The sequence below is a fragment of the Echiichthys vipera genome (genome assembly GCF_963691815.1).
Source record: "Echiichthys vipera genome assembly, chromosome: 1".
Taxonomy (NCBI): domain Eukaryota; kingdom Metazoa; phylum Chordata; class Actinopteri; order Perciformes; family Trachinidae; genus Echiichthys; species Echiichthys vipera.
The window spans coordinates 26,543,922-26,556,713 of NC_139826.1; the positions used below are offsets into that span (position 1 = coordinate 26,543,922).

Genomic DNA, 12,792 nt, shown 5'->3' on the forward strand with positions numbered 1-12,792 from the left:
ACGGTGGCGTTTTCACAGGGCATCTCTCATTGCACAGAGCATATTTCTAAGTTCCTCATAAAACAGGAAGTTGCCACTTGAGAGGGATTTTACAACAATTTCAAATGCATTTTCAGACTGTGTTGACCTCAACCGTTCTCGAAAGCACATCATTCTAAATGTTTTCTCAATCTTGCTACTGTGTGCTACTGTTCTTCTGCACTCAAAGTCCAATCAATTACTAAATCTTCGTTTTAAAATACAGACATCATTTTATTGTTGGTGCACTTTGAATTTACTATTTAAGATACAGGGGCATAAATACTGTAGGTGCTTTAACATTTTTGCTTGTTGTAATTATAAAGTCCTGCACATGTGCAGACAGCGGTGGCACATCAGAACTGGAAAAGTCAGATTTCTCAACCTTTAATACACAGAGTTGTGTGCAATTGTGCTTCAGTCCTAACAACACATTAAACTTGCACCATGTACTTATACATTACAGTTTACTGCATACAGTAATACTTACATTACTGTGCATCGGTTCGGGTGTGAAAGTAAAACTTTATAAAAACCGAAACATCAAACAGCGTTGCACTCTGTGAGTCAAAGGACTCAGTTGTTAGTGTAATGACCATAGATATAAATATCTTTATATTTATGGTACGTCCTTAAATATACGCCAGACCCTAAATACACAACATGATATAAACCCAAACTCTTTGTAAAAGACACAACAGGGTGCTTATTACATGCTCTGATCATCTTTTGCTCCCATGTGTGACCTTGCAAACATATAATGTATAACTCCACCTGCTCAGACCCAGCAAAGTGCAAAGATTCAACAAGACACTGAAGATACAGTTTTCAATCATGCCTCAGTTAATTTCCTCTACTTCTGAAAAGTGGTAGCCTCATGAGGAGGTTAATGGTGATGGTGAAAGGACTGAACATCACACACAGTTTTGTCAACACATATTATTTTAACACCTTTTTTTTCTAAGAAAGTTAATTGACATAGCCGATAGAATATCTCTTGAGTTTTCTTCAGCAATTTATAAAAACTTCATCACACATGGCTGTAATATTCTTGTTTTGTGAACTTGTAGTGAGCTTGACATTTTCAAAATAAATGACTTCTAATGACTGTGAGGGGGAAAAAAATCATATTTGCGTAACAGAAAACTGGCTGCTGTGAGTTATTATCATCACCAAGAGAATCATCTGCTACACTCCATTTTCAAAACCTTTAACGCGGCCCCTTCCTATACATCCTATTTGTAAGTTAGTACACAATAACTGGCATATCTTTCCGATTTGTACTAATTACACACAATTCAAAGTGTGCATCACACAGCAATCTAACTGTATTTTTTTTTTAAATGGCAATTTCAATTTTAAATACTACTTTATTTTCACTCATTTAATTGTTTTTAAAATGTTGTCCATTGATAACACTTGAAAATCAAGCCATTTTAGTATGGATACTATGTATAGTTATGGTGATTTTAAGTACACTTTATTTTGTAGTTTTCCAAAACACAACATTAGTATACAGTGTATATTTGAAGTGCTGCTTTAAAACACTGCAGTCCTTTCTAAATTTGTGCTTTTTTCAACACCAGATTTGGAGGTATTTTTAATCCAACCCTTGAATCACAAAAGTATGCATACTACATAATATACGGCGTACCATTTTGTAAGTTAGTACACAATAAATACGCATCCTACTGCGTATAAAAAGGATAAAATATGTGTTCCACACATCAGTTAAACTGGAAATTTGGAACGCCTCGTAAATCAAAAACATTTAAATCAAACATGTTTTATCGATTTATGACGTCCGTATCTTTATGAAGAAACAGCTCCCCCATTTCCAGTGTGCATTGCATTCTGGGAACATTCTAATCATCAAAATGTTATCTTCCATATTCTAATTGTTTCATTGTTACTGAGACAGATTTTAGCCAAGACATGATGACACCCCTACCAGTGTGCGATGTTACCATGCTACTGTACTTTAGTGCAGGTGATGATTTGGAACGCAGTTTGTGCTTTTGTTTTTAGAGGGATCACTGAAGTTGCATTTTTTCCCCCTCTAAAATTGCTTAGCTTGCTTGTATTACACAAAAAGGCTGACCAATGTTGAGGGTAAACAATGTAGCAATCAAATACTTCCTCCACAGTTTGGGTTTTGTTCTCGTCAGCAAACAACCCGGTTGTGTCTGTCAGTTTGGTACCACAAAATACCTTTACGTTGCTGAATCCAATAATGGATTCATGAGCATAGCACCACCCTGCACAATAACTCTCTACCCTCTTCTCACTGTCAGCCATCATCACCTCTAAACAAACAGAAAAAAAACATTCTCAGTCAAAATCTACTTTACACAAACAATGATCTGGATCTACATAGAGATGCATTTGTACATATAGAATCTTTAAAGAAGCATTAAAGGATTTTCTTTTTCAATGCGGATTTACTCAAGTGTATTTTATCGTACTGAACACGCTGCTCACTTCATTTTGTGCTCTGCAGAGGCTGCGGACGTTACCCCCAGGGCTCATGTTTGATGTATTGATAAACAATGGGCAGTCAATGGCAGATTTTTTTTTTTTTCATTACGAACAATAACACAGCGCACATCACTCGACTGAAAGAGTTATGCTGACAAGATGCTCTGGCCTGATGCTTGTGTGTGTTTTTTTTCCATTTGGAGACTTTTCTCCCATAATTCATCTGGAATAAGTGAGCTTGTGTGGAAAAGCATGTGCTGGTGTGTGTGTGTGTGTGTGTGTGTGTGTGTGTGTGTGTGTGTGTGTGTGTGTGTGTGTGTGTGTGTGTGTGTGTGTGTGTGTGTGTGTGTGTGTGTGTGTGTTGCGTAGAAGTGTGTGTGGCTTCATGTATTTAAGAGAGCACCATTTTAAGACAAATTCTCCTCAGAGAAAACAGTCACCTTTAGATCGCCATATAGTCCGCATGTCAAACATCTGAACCAAAAAAAAAGTCTCATTTGTGCTATGAGAGCCGTGCCCCAGTCATACGTTACTGCAGGTGTCCCTCTGGGATTTTCAAGATTAAGTGTGTGAAGTTTGTTGTTACTTTGCTCCTTCTGTCACAACTCAGGCACACTGAACACTGAAGGGAGATGGCGATGTCGAGGGTGGTGTGAGATGGTGATCAGACAAAAACTGTTTCAAAGATTAAACATCAAGGTTGGAAGGGTGCCGTTTGTGCGTTCGGTGGGTCAGTCGCTTCACGCCTCTGTCACACGGTTCCATTCTCCTGCCTCGGCTTGTGGGTTGTTGTGCGAGTGGGCGTACTCAGGGAGGGGGCCAATGTGCAGAGGAAGCCAGCCAGCAATGTGAGACCGAGGCCCCCCCAGGCACAAAACATGGACCAGCCATAGCCATGGCTAATGTCCTCAGGGAGGCCGTACATGTAGCGGGGGTAGCGGGACAGCTCAAAGTTGATTCCTGCCACACATGTGCACAAGGAGATGATGCAACATGTTCCTGTGTGAACACAAGAGAAAACAAGCAGTGATTTAAAATGGTTCCAGTTTGATGATTAAATCCCTACATGTACTGTGCATCCTGCTGCAGGACAGGTATCATGTTACTGCAGGTCATTGATCTAATTTGTACTATGTCATGTTAACACAAAGATGCTTTCAGCTTTCACCAAAAACAATGAAATACAAGTGGATTTTGTTTATTTGTGTGTGTATGTGGGCATATGTGCTCTCACAGTACCTCCCATGAGAAAGAGTAGCCCAGCTACATATTGCATGAGGTCATGCTGCTGGCAGCATCCCAGCACTCCAATGATCCAGCCAAAGAGAATGATGGACACGGCCATGCCCACAAAGCCAGCCGTCATTCTTCTTAGATCTGCAGGCAGGGGTGACAAGAACCACCAATGACACTGAACGGTCAAACTGAACAATGCTGTTTAAACTGGTAATTACTAATTACCAAAATGTATTACCCTCAAGCTACTAAGCTGATGGTGAAGCCTCTATGACTCTATCAATCTACTACTTTTAAATGTTTTTTTCACCAACCAGGTTACTTTATTATAAAATGACTTTAACTGTATTGTCAATCAGAAAACGTGTGATCCTTTTTATGCACTAGTATTATTCTTATTTGAAAATCAAAGAAGTAACTAAACTAAACCAGTGAGGCTTACACTTTATTTTATGGCTCCGTAATTTTCTATTTCTCATTTTGTTGTAAGTATTCTTGAAAGAACAGTATAGGAATTTATTTTTAAATGAGAAATTTATTCATGTATGCTAAATCCTTATCTGGGGACTATTTCTGATAGATTTTTGCATATTCAGCTGACCAGCTGGTCACTGTCTAGATTCATTTTAATAACAATTAACTTGAATCAATTAATCAAAAGTGCACTAATTGACCTCTTAGCTTTCCCCTGATAAACTACAGTAGAGGACAACAGTGTAATAAATGATACTAATATAAACGGTGATAAGTAGGGAGATACAGTGGCTATAGAAAGTCATGATACCCTTTGAAGTAGTCACTTCTTTAGTTTTACAGCCTGAAATGATAATACATAAAAAAAATTATATTTTTTCCATCGTGATTTAGACATTTTGCCTTACATCACTCCAGTGAAATAGTTTTTTTTTTTCTAAATTTCTAAAAAAAATTGTTCTGAAAAAGCACCTTTTGCTTTAATTGCAGGCATCAGTCTGTTTGGATTTGTCTCTACCAGCTTTGTGCACCTAGACTGGGAAATATTTCCCCATTCTTCCTGCAGAACTGTTCAAGTTCAGTCAGATTCTGTGGTGAACGGCGATGGACTGCACTCTTCAAGTCCATCCACAGATGTTTTGTAGGATTCAGGTCAGGGCTCTGACTGGGCCACTCTAGGACATTCACCTTCCTGTCCTTTAGCCACTGTGTTGTTTTTATGGAGGTGTGTTTTGGGTCGTTGTCCTGCTGGAAGGTGAACCACCTGCCCATTTTCAAGTGTCTAACAAAGGGCTGCAGGTTTTCTTCAAGAATTTGGGTGTACTTGGCAGAATTCATTTTCCCTTCAATCCTGACCAACTGCCCAGTCCCTGCTGAAGAGAAACAAGCCCAAAACATAATGCTGCCACCACCATGCTCCACTGTAGAGATGGTGTGTTTTGGGTGGTGTGCTGTGTTTGTTTTCCACCAAACATAGCTCTTAGAGTTCAGCCCAAAAGTTAAATTTTGTTCTCATCTGACGATAAAACCTTTTGCCACATGGCATCAGAATCTTCAATATGTTTTTTTACAAGACTCTGTTTGACATTTTTTCAGAAGAGGCTACTTTCTTGCCACCCTGCCAAACATGTAGAACTTGTGAAATTGTTGTCACATTCACTGATCGACCAACCTCTGCCATTAAGACTTGTATCGCCTTCAAAGTCACCATGGGCCTCTTGGTAGCTTCCCTGATCAATCTTTTCCTGGCTCGGTCATCCAGTTTGGAGGGGCAGCCGTATTTAGGAAATGTCTGGGTGGTGCCATAGGCCTTCCACTTCTGGATAATCCTCTGAACGGTCCTCAGAGGGAGAGTTAAAGCCTTTGAAATATTTTTATATCCTTCTCCTAACTTGTGCCTGTCCACAACTTTATCCCGGAGCTCTTTTGAAAGCATCTTTCCAACCATGGTGAATTATTTGTGTTACCATGCTCTACTAGGAGTGGATTCCTCAAGGAACAGCTGATTTTATTCTGAAGTAAAATCAAAAACACCACAATTGATGTCAGGTGGAGGCCAATTAACTTAGTGTGTAATCTGGAAGGTGATTGGTTATACCTGAGAATGTTTATAATGGTTATTCTAAAAGGGCGGATCTCTTTTTTTTAATGTATTATCTTTTTAGGCTGTAAAACAAAAAAAAGTGACTATTTCAAAAGGGCATCGTGACTTTCTATAGGCACTGTATCTCCCTACTTATTCCTGTTTATATTATTATCATTCATTACACTGGTGTCCTCTACTGTAGTTTGGGGATGCATAAATACTTATAATAATAATTAGAAAGAATAATAGAATAAGAATAATAGCTTAGTTAACTTATGTATAGCATGTTTAAAACAGATATCAGCAGATTCACAACACAGAATTAAAAACTGAAAATCATAGTGATGCAATCCAAGGTCAAACAACTCCTTTACTCTTTTTGAACAAGGACATCAAGTAAGAAATACAAGCCTATCATTGATCCTTCAGACCTCATGTCCTCAGATAAGCCACTCTAAAGCTAATGGCTTCCTAATAGTGATGGCCCGATAACCTCTGGTCATGAGTCTAGACATAGACAAGAGAAGGGCTGATGAGGTGTTAAATCCATACACACAAATATGTTCCTATTACACTTGTGCCCCAATGAAACACAGCGTAACCGGCATTGATGATCTCCACATAGCAGACCAAACGCTGTCAGCAGCGTCACTAACATGGCGGTTTATTTGCATTTAGAGAGGGAATGTCGCTACAGACATGGATATTGTGATAATCAAAGGCAAGTAGAAGCGCTCCCTACTGGGTCACCATTGTTTTAACTCACTCTATTATAGATATTAATTCAGAAAATAATGAACTAGATTAAAATCTTACGGATTATATCTTTAACTGACAAAACCACATAAATTGCAAATGATCTAAATACTGTTTTTATTTATACACTGGACAAATTGAGACAGGAAATGTCATTTACGAATGATACCCCATCACATGAGTGCAGTATTAAACATCTTCTGAAGGACAATTCTTTTTTAATTTTTAAATTAAATTAAGTAAATATAAAACAAGTGGAACAACAACTACCAACTCTTAACACTTATAAACCAGGAGGGATGGCTAATCTAGATGGGAAGCTCTTTAAGTTAGTGGCCACCTGTTTGGCTGGATCTGTTTGCCACATTTTTTACACAAGCATAGAAAATAGTTTTTTCCCTTCAACACTGAAAATGGAAAAGTTTATTCCGCTACAACAAAGAATGCAGCAGAGGGATTTAGTGGTACAAACAGCCGGCCAATCAGTCTGTTACCAACTCTCTGAATTGTAAGAGAGGAGCTAACATCATCAGGATGCACAAACCATTAGGTTTTTTGAAGGGTAGGATCATTTAATCATTTATTTGATTATCTAAAATCCCTAATCTCCTTTACCAACAGTGTTCATATGGTAGTGATAATCATAGCTTTAATATCAGACATTCATCAAGAGGTTGTTTTTCACTTCCTGTTTTAAAAACTAATGCAGTGCAACGTACTGTTACGTTCAGAGGAATGAAAATATGGAGCTGTTTGCCGTCAGACATTACAAATTTGACAAGTAAAAGGTAAAAAATTATGTTTTGCTACATAATATCTGAGTAACCTTCTTGGCAATTCTTTTTTTTCTCAGTCACTGCAATGTACTGTTTATGCTGCTTATAGTGATATTATTTGTGTGCTGTGTCTTTACTGCAGCGGACACTAGTACCCCAGATGCGGTTTTGAGTATTTTGCCAGGTGTTTATATTTCTGTCTGCAGCCACAATATCGCCACCACCGTGTAATACAGTAATGAAACTTTTCCGGTGTGTAGTTCATCACAAAATTAAGGGCTAGTTGGAAATTGGGTTTGGTACAAGCAAGGGTGCCAGCAGTGGGGGGAGGAGGAGGGGGGGGGGGGGGGGTAGGAAGTAGGGAAGGGACCACTGCCATGGGTATAAAGGGGCCGCTTTATACCCATGGTCCGAGTTGGAATCACAGCTGGTGTGATCTCTTCAGAAGATGATCTCTAGTTTTTCTCTTTTATTGCTAAAATAGCCAACTAAGTTCATTATTAATTGAATACAGAAGAAGCAGAAATCAGAAAAGTTAATGTGGATAAATACAAAAGATGTAAGGAACAGATCATCAGTGATTAAAGCAACAAGCCTGAGAGAGAGAAACGCTGAGACTTACGGAGTGCATGCCACTCATCCTGTCGTATGGTCTTTGTGATGTTGATGGGTAAATTTCTTGGTAGGATGGACGAAGAGTAGTGATACTTGACTGGGGTACATCTTTGAATTATTCCTGGCGAAGAGAACATGGAGACAATTATAACTGGAGCACCAACATCTTTAACACCAGGGAGAGTTAACGAAGAAGAAAATGAAGTAACAATCTCATTCTGAACCCAATTTGCAGGATTATGAAATAATATAAACACGTGGTAGAAAAGCTTCATATTTATTTTACGCCCTCGCTCGGATTTAATTTACTGACATGGTCTTATTAACCTTGTGTTCCCAACCGCTCCTATATTGTTAGTAAGGGGGGGGGGGGTGGATTAGGAAACAATATGGATTACTCTACCGAAGGCTACATAAAGAACCTTAATTGTTCTCATTTAAAGTGAATCTCTACATATTGACTTGATGGTCAGTGTGATAAACTGCATTCACACTAAGCATCCTGAGGCCCATACATTTAGAATTTAAAGCCTTTTGGAGTCTTGGTCCTACTCCAAATGACCCACTATAACTTAAGATTTCAATTTCCCAGCAAAGCATTGCATTTTCACATTTTAGGGAAGAGCAGGGTTATTTCTTCAGTAACGTACATATCTCTAAGCAGGCTGAAACCATGGCAGACACCTCTCTTCTTGTATTGGGAGCACAATAGTTTGATAATACTACTAGAAATTCCCATAACTTTCGGAAAAATGTCATCAAACTTGGTCAATTTCGGATTTTCAAACTCTTTCCTTCTGACGGTCAGGTTTGTGATCTGAATGTTCTTTATTGAGGCACCCAAGGCCACTTTTTAAACAAGAGGTTTGTATTATCAGAGTGGCATTTCACTCCGAAAATTGTATGTTTTCCAGACAGACTGATGTGGGAATGTAGAGAAAAGCCACCATGTGATATCAAATTGCAGTTTAATTGAATTATTTTGCCTGATTAGACCTCTTCTAAGGATTGTGTGAGAATCTGCAGACTGTGTTTGATTGACATCTCCATGCTTCTCCTAGTTAGTTTTGTTGTGCCTGTTTGGGCGGGACAAAGAACCCCTTTTTTAATTCTTATTGGTACATTGAGTTTGGTGAGCTCATGTGATTCCCAATGTTTCTCAGCTCACCGTTAATCTAAGTCAAAACACCTGTGTGGGTATAAAAGGCCCAAGAAAATGGCACTCAGAGATCAACATTCAGTGACACGGAGCGTGTGTGTATTAACATGTTATCAGTGAGTCAACACCCGGAGAATTTATTATTATCCTGACACCACTGTTCTCACAACACTGTAATCACCGTAACTATAATCATAATAAGACAAACATCAGACGCCTTCATTCCTGTGCACGAAAAAACACAGTTTTCTAAATTGCATCAGTAGGCTGTGTATTTATTGTTCACCTGTAAGTACAGGTAAGGTAGTCCCTAAAACAAAAACATCTCTCTGATGTGGTGTGAGATCTATCTATCTATCTATCTATATATATATATATATATATATATATATATATATCAAAAACGCAATAATCCAATGCAAAACCTGTGCAACACATACATGGTGTCATTACCGTATTAATAATACAAGTTTCACAAAGGTGATTAGTTGCAGGGCTACTGTATTGGATATGAATTATAGATGTGTGCATGATATTACGTCCTCACCTTGTTTTTTACATGTTGGTGAACACAATATCTTACATATATATATATATGTCTGTAGGACTGAGAGGTGCAGTCAGTGAAACAAAAACATAACTTGCTGTATGTAAACCGCATGCGTGGACATAGATTGTATGCACATACCTCTACACTGCTGTCAATATCTCGTGATTTTTAACAAGCAAAACTGAAAGTGTTAGATGATGTTATTCAAGAGAGTATAGATTTTAATTGTATCTATTTTTTAAACGAATTCAATGGTTAAACATAAATTAGCATTATTAAAGCCATTTTAAGAGAAAACTGTCTGTTTTATACTGACGTTTGCTTTGACTCGTGCAAACACAACAGCATTTAATCCCCTCTCTTTGTGTTTCTGTGTTAGGATATTGTCTGGATCAGGTACTGACTACATGAGTGAGGCCTGAAATATGGCTGCTCATTGTTGTTCACCGAGGAGGGCTGTGCATCATGTTTTCTCTGCTTATGGACCGACATTTTCAAAGATTCAGTGTTCTTTGCAGTGTGTTTTATGACATTAACCTTTAAAATATACTTCTTAATCTCTAGGGATGTGAAACGGGTTCAGAAAATAGAGGAGCAGCCATTATCTCAGAGAGGGACTCGGCAAAAGCGGGGTTCACTCAGCACCATGGACAGCGACGTGCACAAATCAAGAAGAGAGACATAACCTTCTAACAAAAGACCTCCTTTAGATCCATGGCCTTCACATTAAAAAAACAAACCCGCAGACAGACATGAATGTGAGAGGAGGACAGTGGGCCTCTGTGCCATCCTGTTTGTGTCAGGCTAATAGGTGTGAGCTCATCGCTGAGCATCACGGGCCTGGTGCACACACAAGAAGAAAAAAAAAGCCAGACTGCTCGTGTTTACCTTTGTAAATAAGGTCCTCGGTCTCCAGGTCGAATCCCTCCCGGTGACACTTCCTCCAGAGCCCGGAGATGGTGGAGTTAAACTGCCGGCTGCAGTGAGACTCCATGGCGGACGCAGCGGCCAGAAAGTGCCGCTTCCCCCTGACGAGAGCTCCAGCATCTGGGCCGTCACCTTTCCTCTCCAGGCTCTTTGGAGGCATCTGGAGGGGGAGGTTGTGGTTTGAAATGTAGATGTAGCCCGGGTCGTTTCGCTTGTTGGCATAGTTTTTACACCTCTCTCGATGTCTCCTCGCGTCGGTCTCGTACCAATAATCGGTGCAGATCGCCATGGCGAGCAGCCCGAGCGCACAGAAAGCCAAGAAGAGCCCCGTGCCTGTTAATATTTTCATAGCGGCCATCTTCCCCGCTCGATGGAGAGCCCGAACAGTCTCAAGAAGGTTCCTCCGTGGCCGTGGTGGTTGTACCGCGTGAAATGAATCACGACGGCACTCACAGCCGCGCGCAGTCCTGCACTAGGAGCATGATGGTGCAAGGCCAGCGTCGTCCGGACTGGATGCTGCGGTCTATTGTTGTGGTACCCGGTGGATGCAATGTTGTTCCCACCATCTGTTATGGTACAGGAGGAGAGGGGATGGATGGCGACCAACGCTGTGAGGAGGAGGGGGAGGAGGAGGAGGAAGGGATGTAGTTGCGCGCTCTCTCCTCCAGGTTGTTGCGGGATGAGGGAGGACAGGAAAGTGCTGCTCTGTTATGGGGGGGGGGGGGGGGGGGGGGGTCATTTGGGATGCTTGAATGGTCAACATGTTATTATAGCAGTAAAGCGTTTGTATCAATAATCATTTATTGTCCCACCTTGGAATAGGAACGTGCACAGGCAACAAAACAAAACAAACGTTGAGACAAAACATACAAAGTAAATATAACAGGAGAATGAATAAAGGAAGGGCATCAAACCATCAAACCAGCAATAAATACATTTGACTACAATCGTGGCGGATAACATATGTTGCAGGTTTAGTCACTTAAGACTTTAAGACTTTGCTACAGAAATTTGGTGATCCAGTTTAAAGCATTTCCTTTCACCTCACTTGACCTCCAGAAGAGGAGTTTGCTAGTGTATATCAATATTTTTTTTCTCTTTAATTTTTAATATTTGTTAAATTAATTACCTTTTTCTTTCATTACATTACACCATGCAGCAGATGATAGAAATAGATAGTCACTTTACAACAATATATCCGTTATATAACTATGGTGTAGCTTAACGGTGCTTGTTTTTGTTATATTCTGAATTCTTATCACATTTCAAACCTTGTACAGCGTACTTTGGCTGTACTGTTCTAAACTATAAACATGTCAATAAAACTGATATGAACTGACTTAAATACCTATTCTATGCCTTAACGCATGCACCTTTAAGTCCTTATATTTCTGATGGACTTGCACTTAAATGAGACTCACACTGTACTCGCACTGTAAATAGACCATCTGTTACACAGCTTTTTGGAAGTGATAGCACAGCACCATGTTCGAGTGCAAAACACTGATATTAATGATTGTTTTTGTGTGTGTGATTTAAAGTCTGGGTCGTGTCGGACACTTTCACAGTTGTGGTTTATGAAATGGTTCAGCACAGGCAATAAATCAAAAAAGCGGATAGAACATTTTAGGATTTTGTGAGAAGAACAAAACAACTGAGCAGTTATATTTGTCGCCCACAACATCAGATATTCTAATTCAGAAAACAACACTTGGACTAAACTATGAAGTTACGGGAACGCAGCTGAGTATCAGATTTTTTCACTCGCGTGTTTGCACTACAGTGTGCAAAGTGGTTGTTTGTTGTCCCCCTGCGCAGGGACCGAGGATGGCTCCCAACAGACAATAGGCTGCCCACAGGCTGATGACTAAGGAAGGCAACCCGCGGTGGAGTCGTTATGGCAACAGAAGCTTGCCAAACAGACTGAGTTGAAATTGGACAAGTGTGAACACACAATAAATACCCCCCTGCCTCCACTCCCATATGACATTTTAGGCGTAGGATCTTTGCAGTAAAAATATGCTCATGGTGTTGTGCAGCAAGGTCACATCACGCCGGGCTGCCTCAGCACCTTCACACAGGTCTACCAATCAATATCAGGAAATCCTAATCCCACCAGGATCATTTCAACACCTGCTTCCTAGATCTTCATACTAATTGTTTGCTCGTGTGTGTGTATGTATGTACATGTATTTATATATATATATATATACAGTAT

The 12,792-nt window shown here is 39.8% G+C and overlaps 1 protein-coding gene across 1 annotated transcript; it reads right to left on the reverse strand.

Moving 5' to 3' along the window:
- Window positions 1-3,247: 3,247 nt before the first annotated feature.
- On the reverse strand, window positions 3,248-10,932 carry tmem276b (transmembrane protein 276b; the record flags this gene model as incomplete). The annotated part of the gene is made up of 4 exons (XM_083914035.1): window positions 3,248-3,495; window positions 3,736-3,873; window positions 7,946-8,059; window positions 10,536-10,932. The coding sequence occupies 4 exons, from the start codon at window positions 10,930-10,932 to the stop codon at window positions 3,248-3,250; spliced, it is 897 nt and encodes a 298-aa protein (XP_083770161.1).
- Between the last annotated feature and the right edge of the window lie 1,860 nt (window positions 10,933-12,792).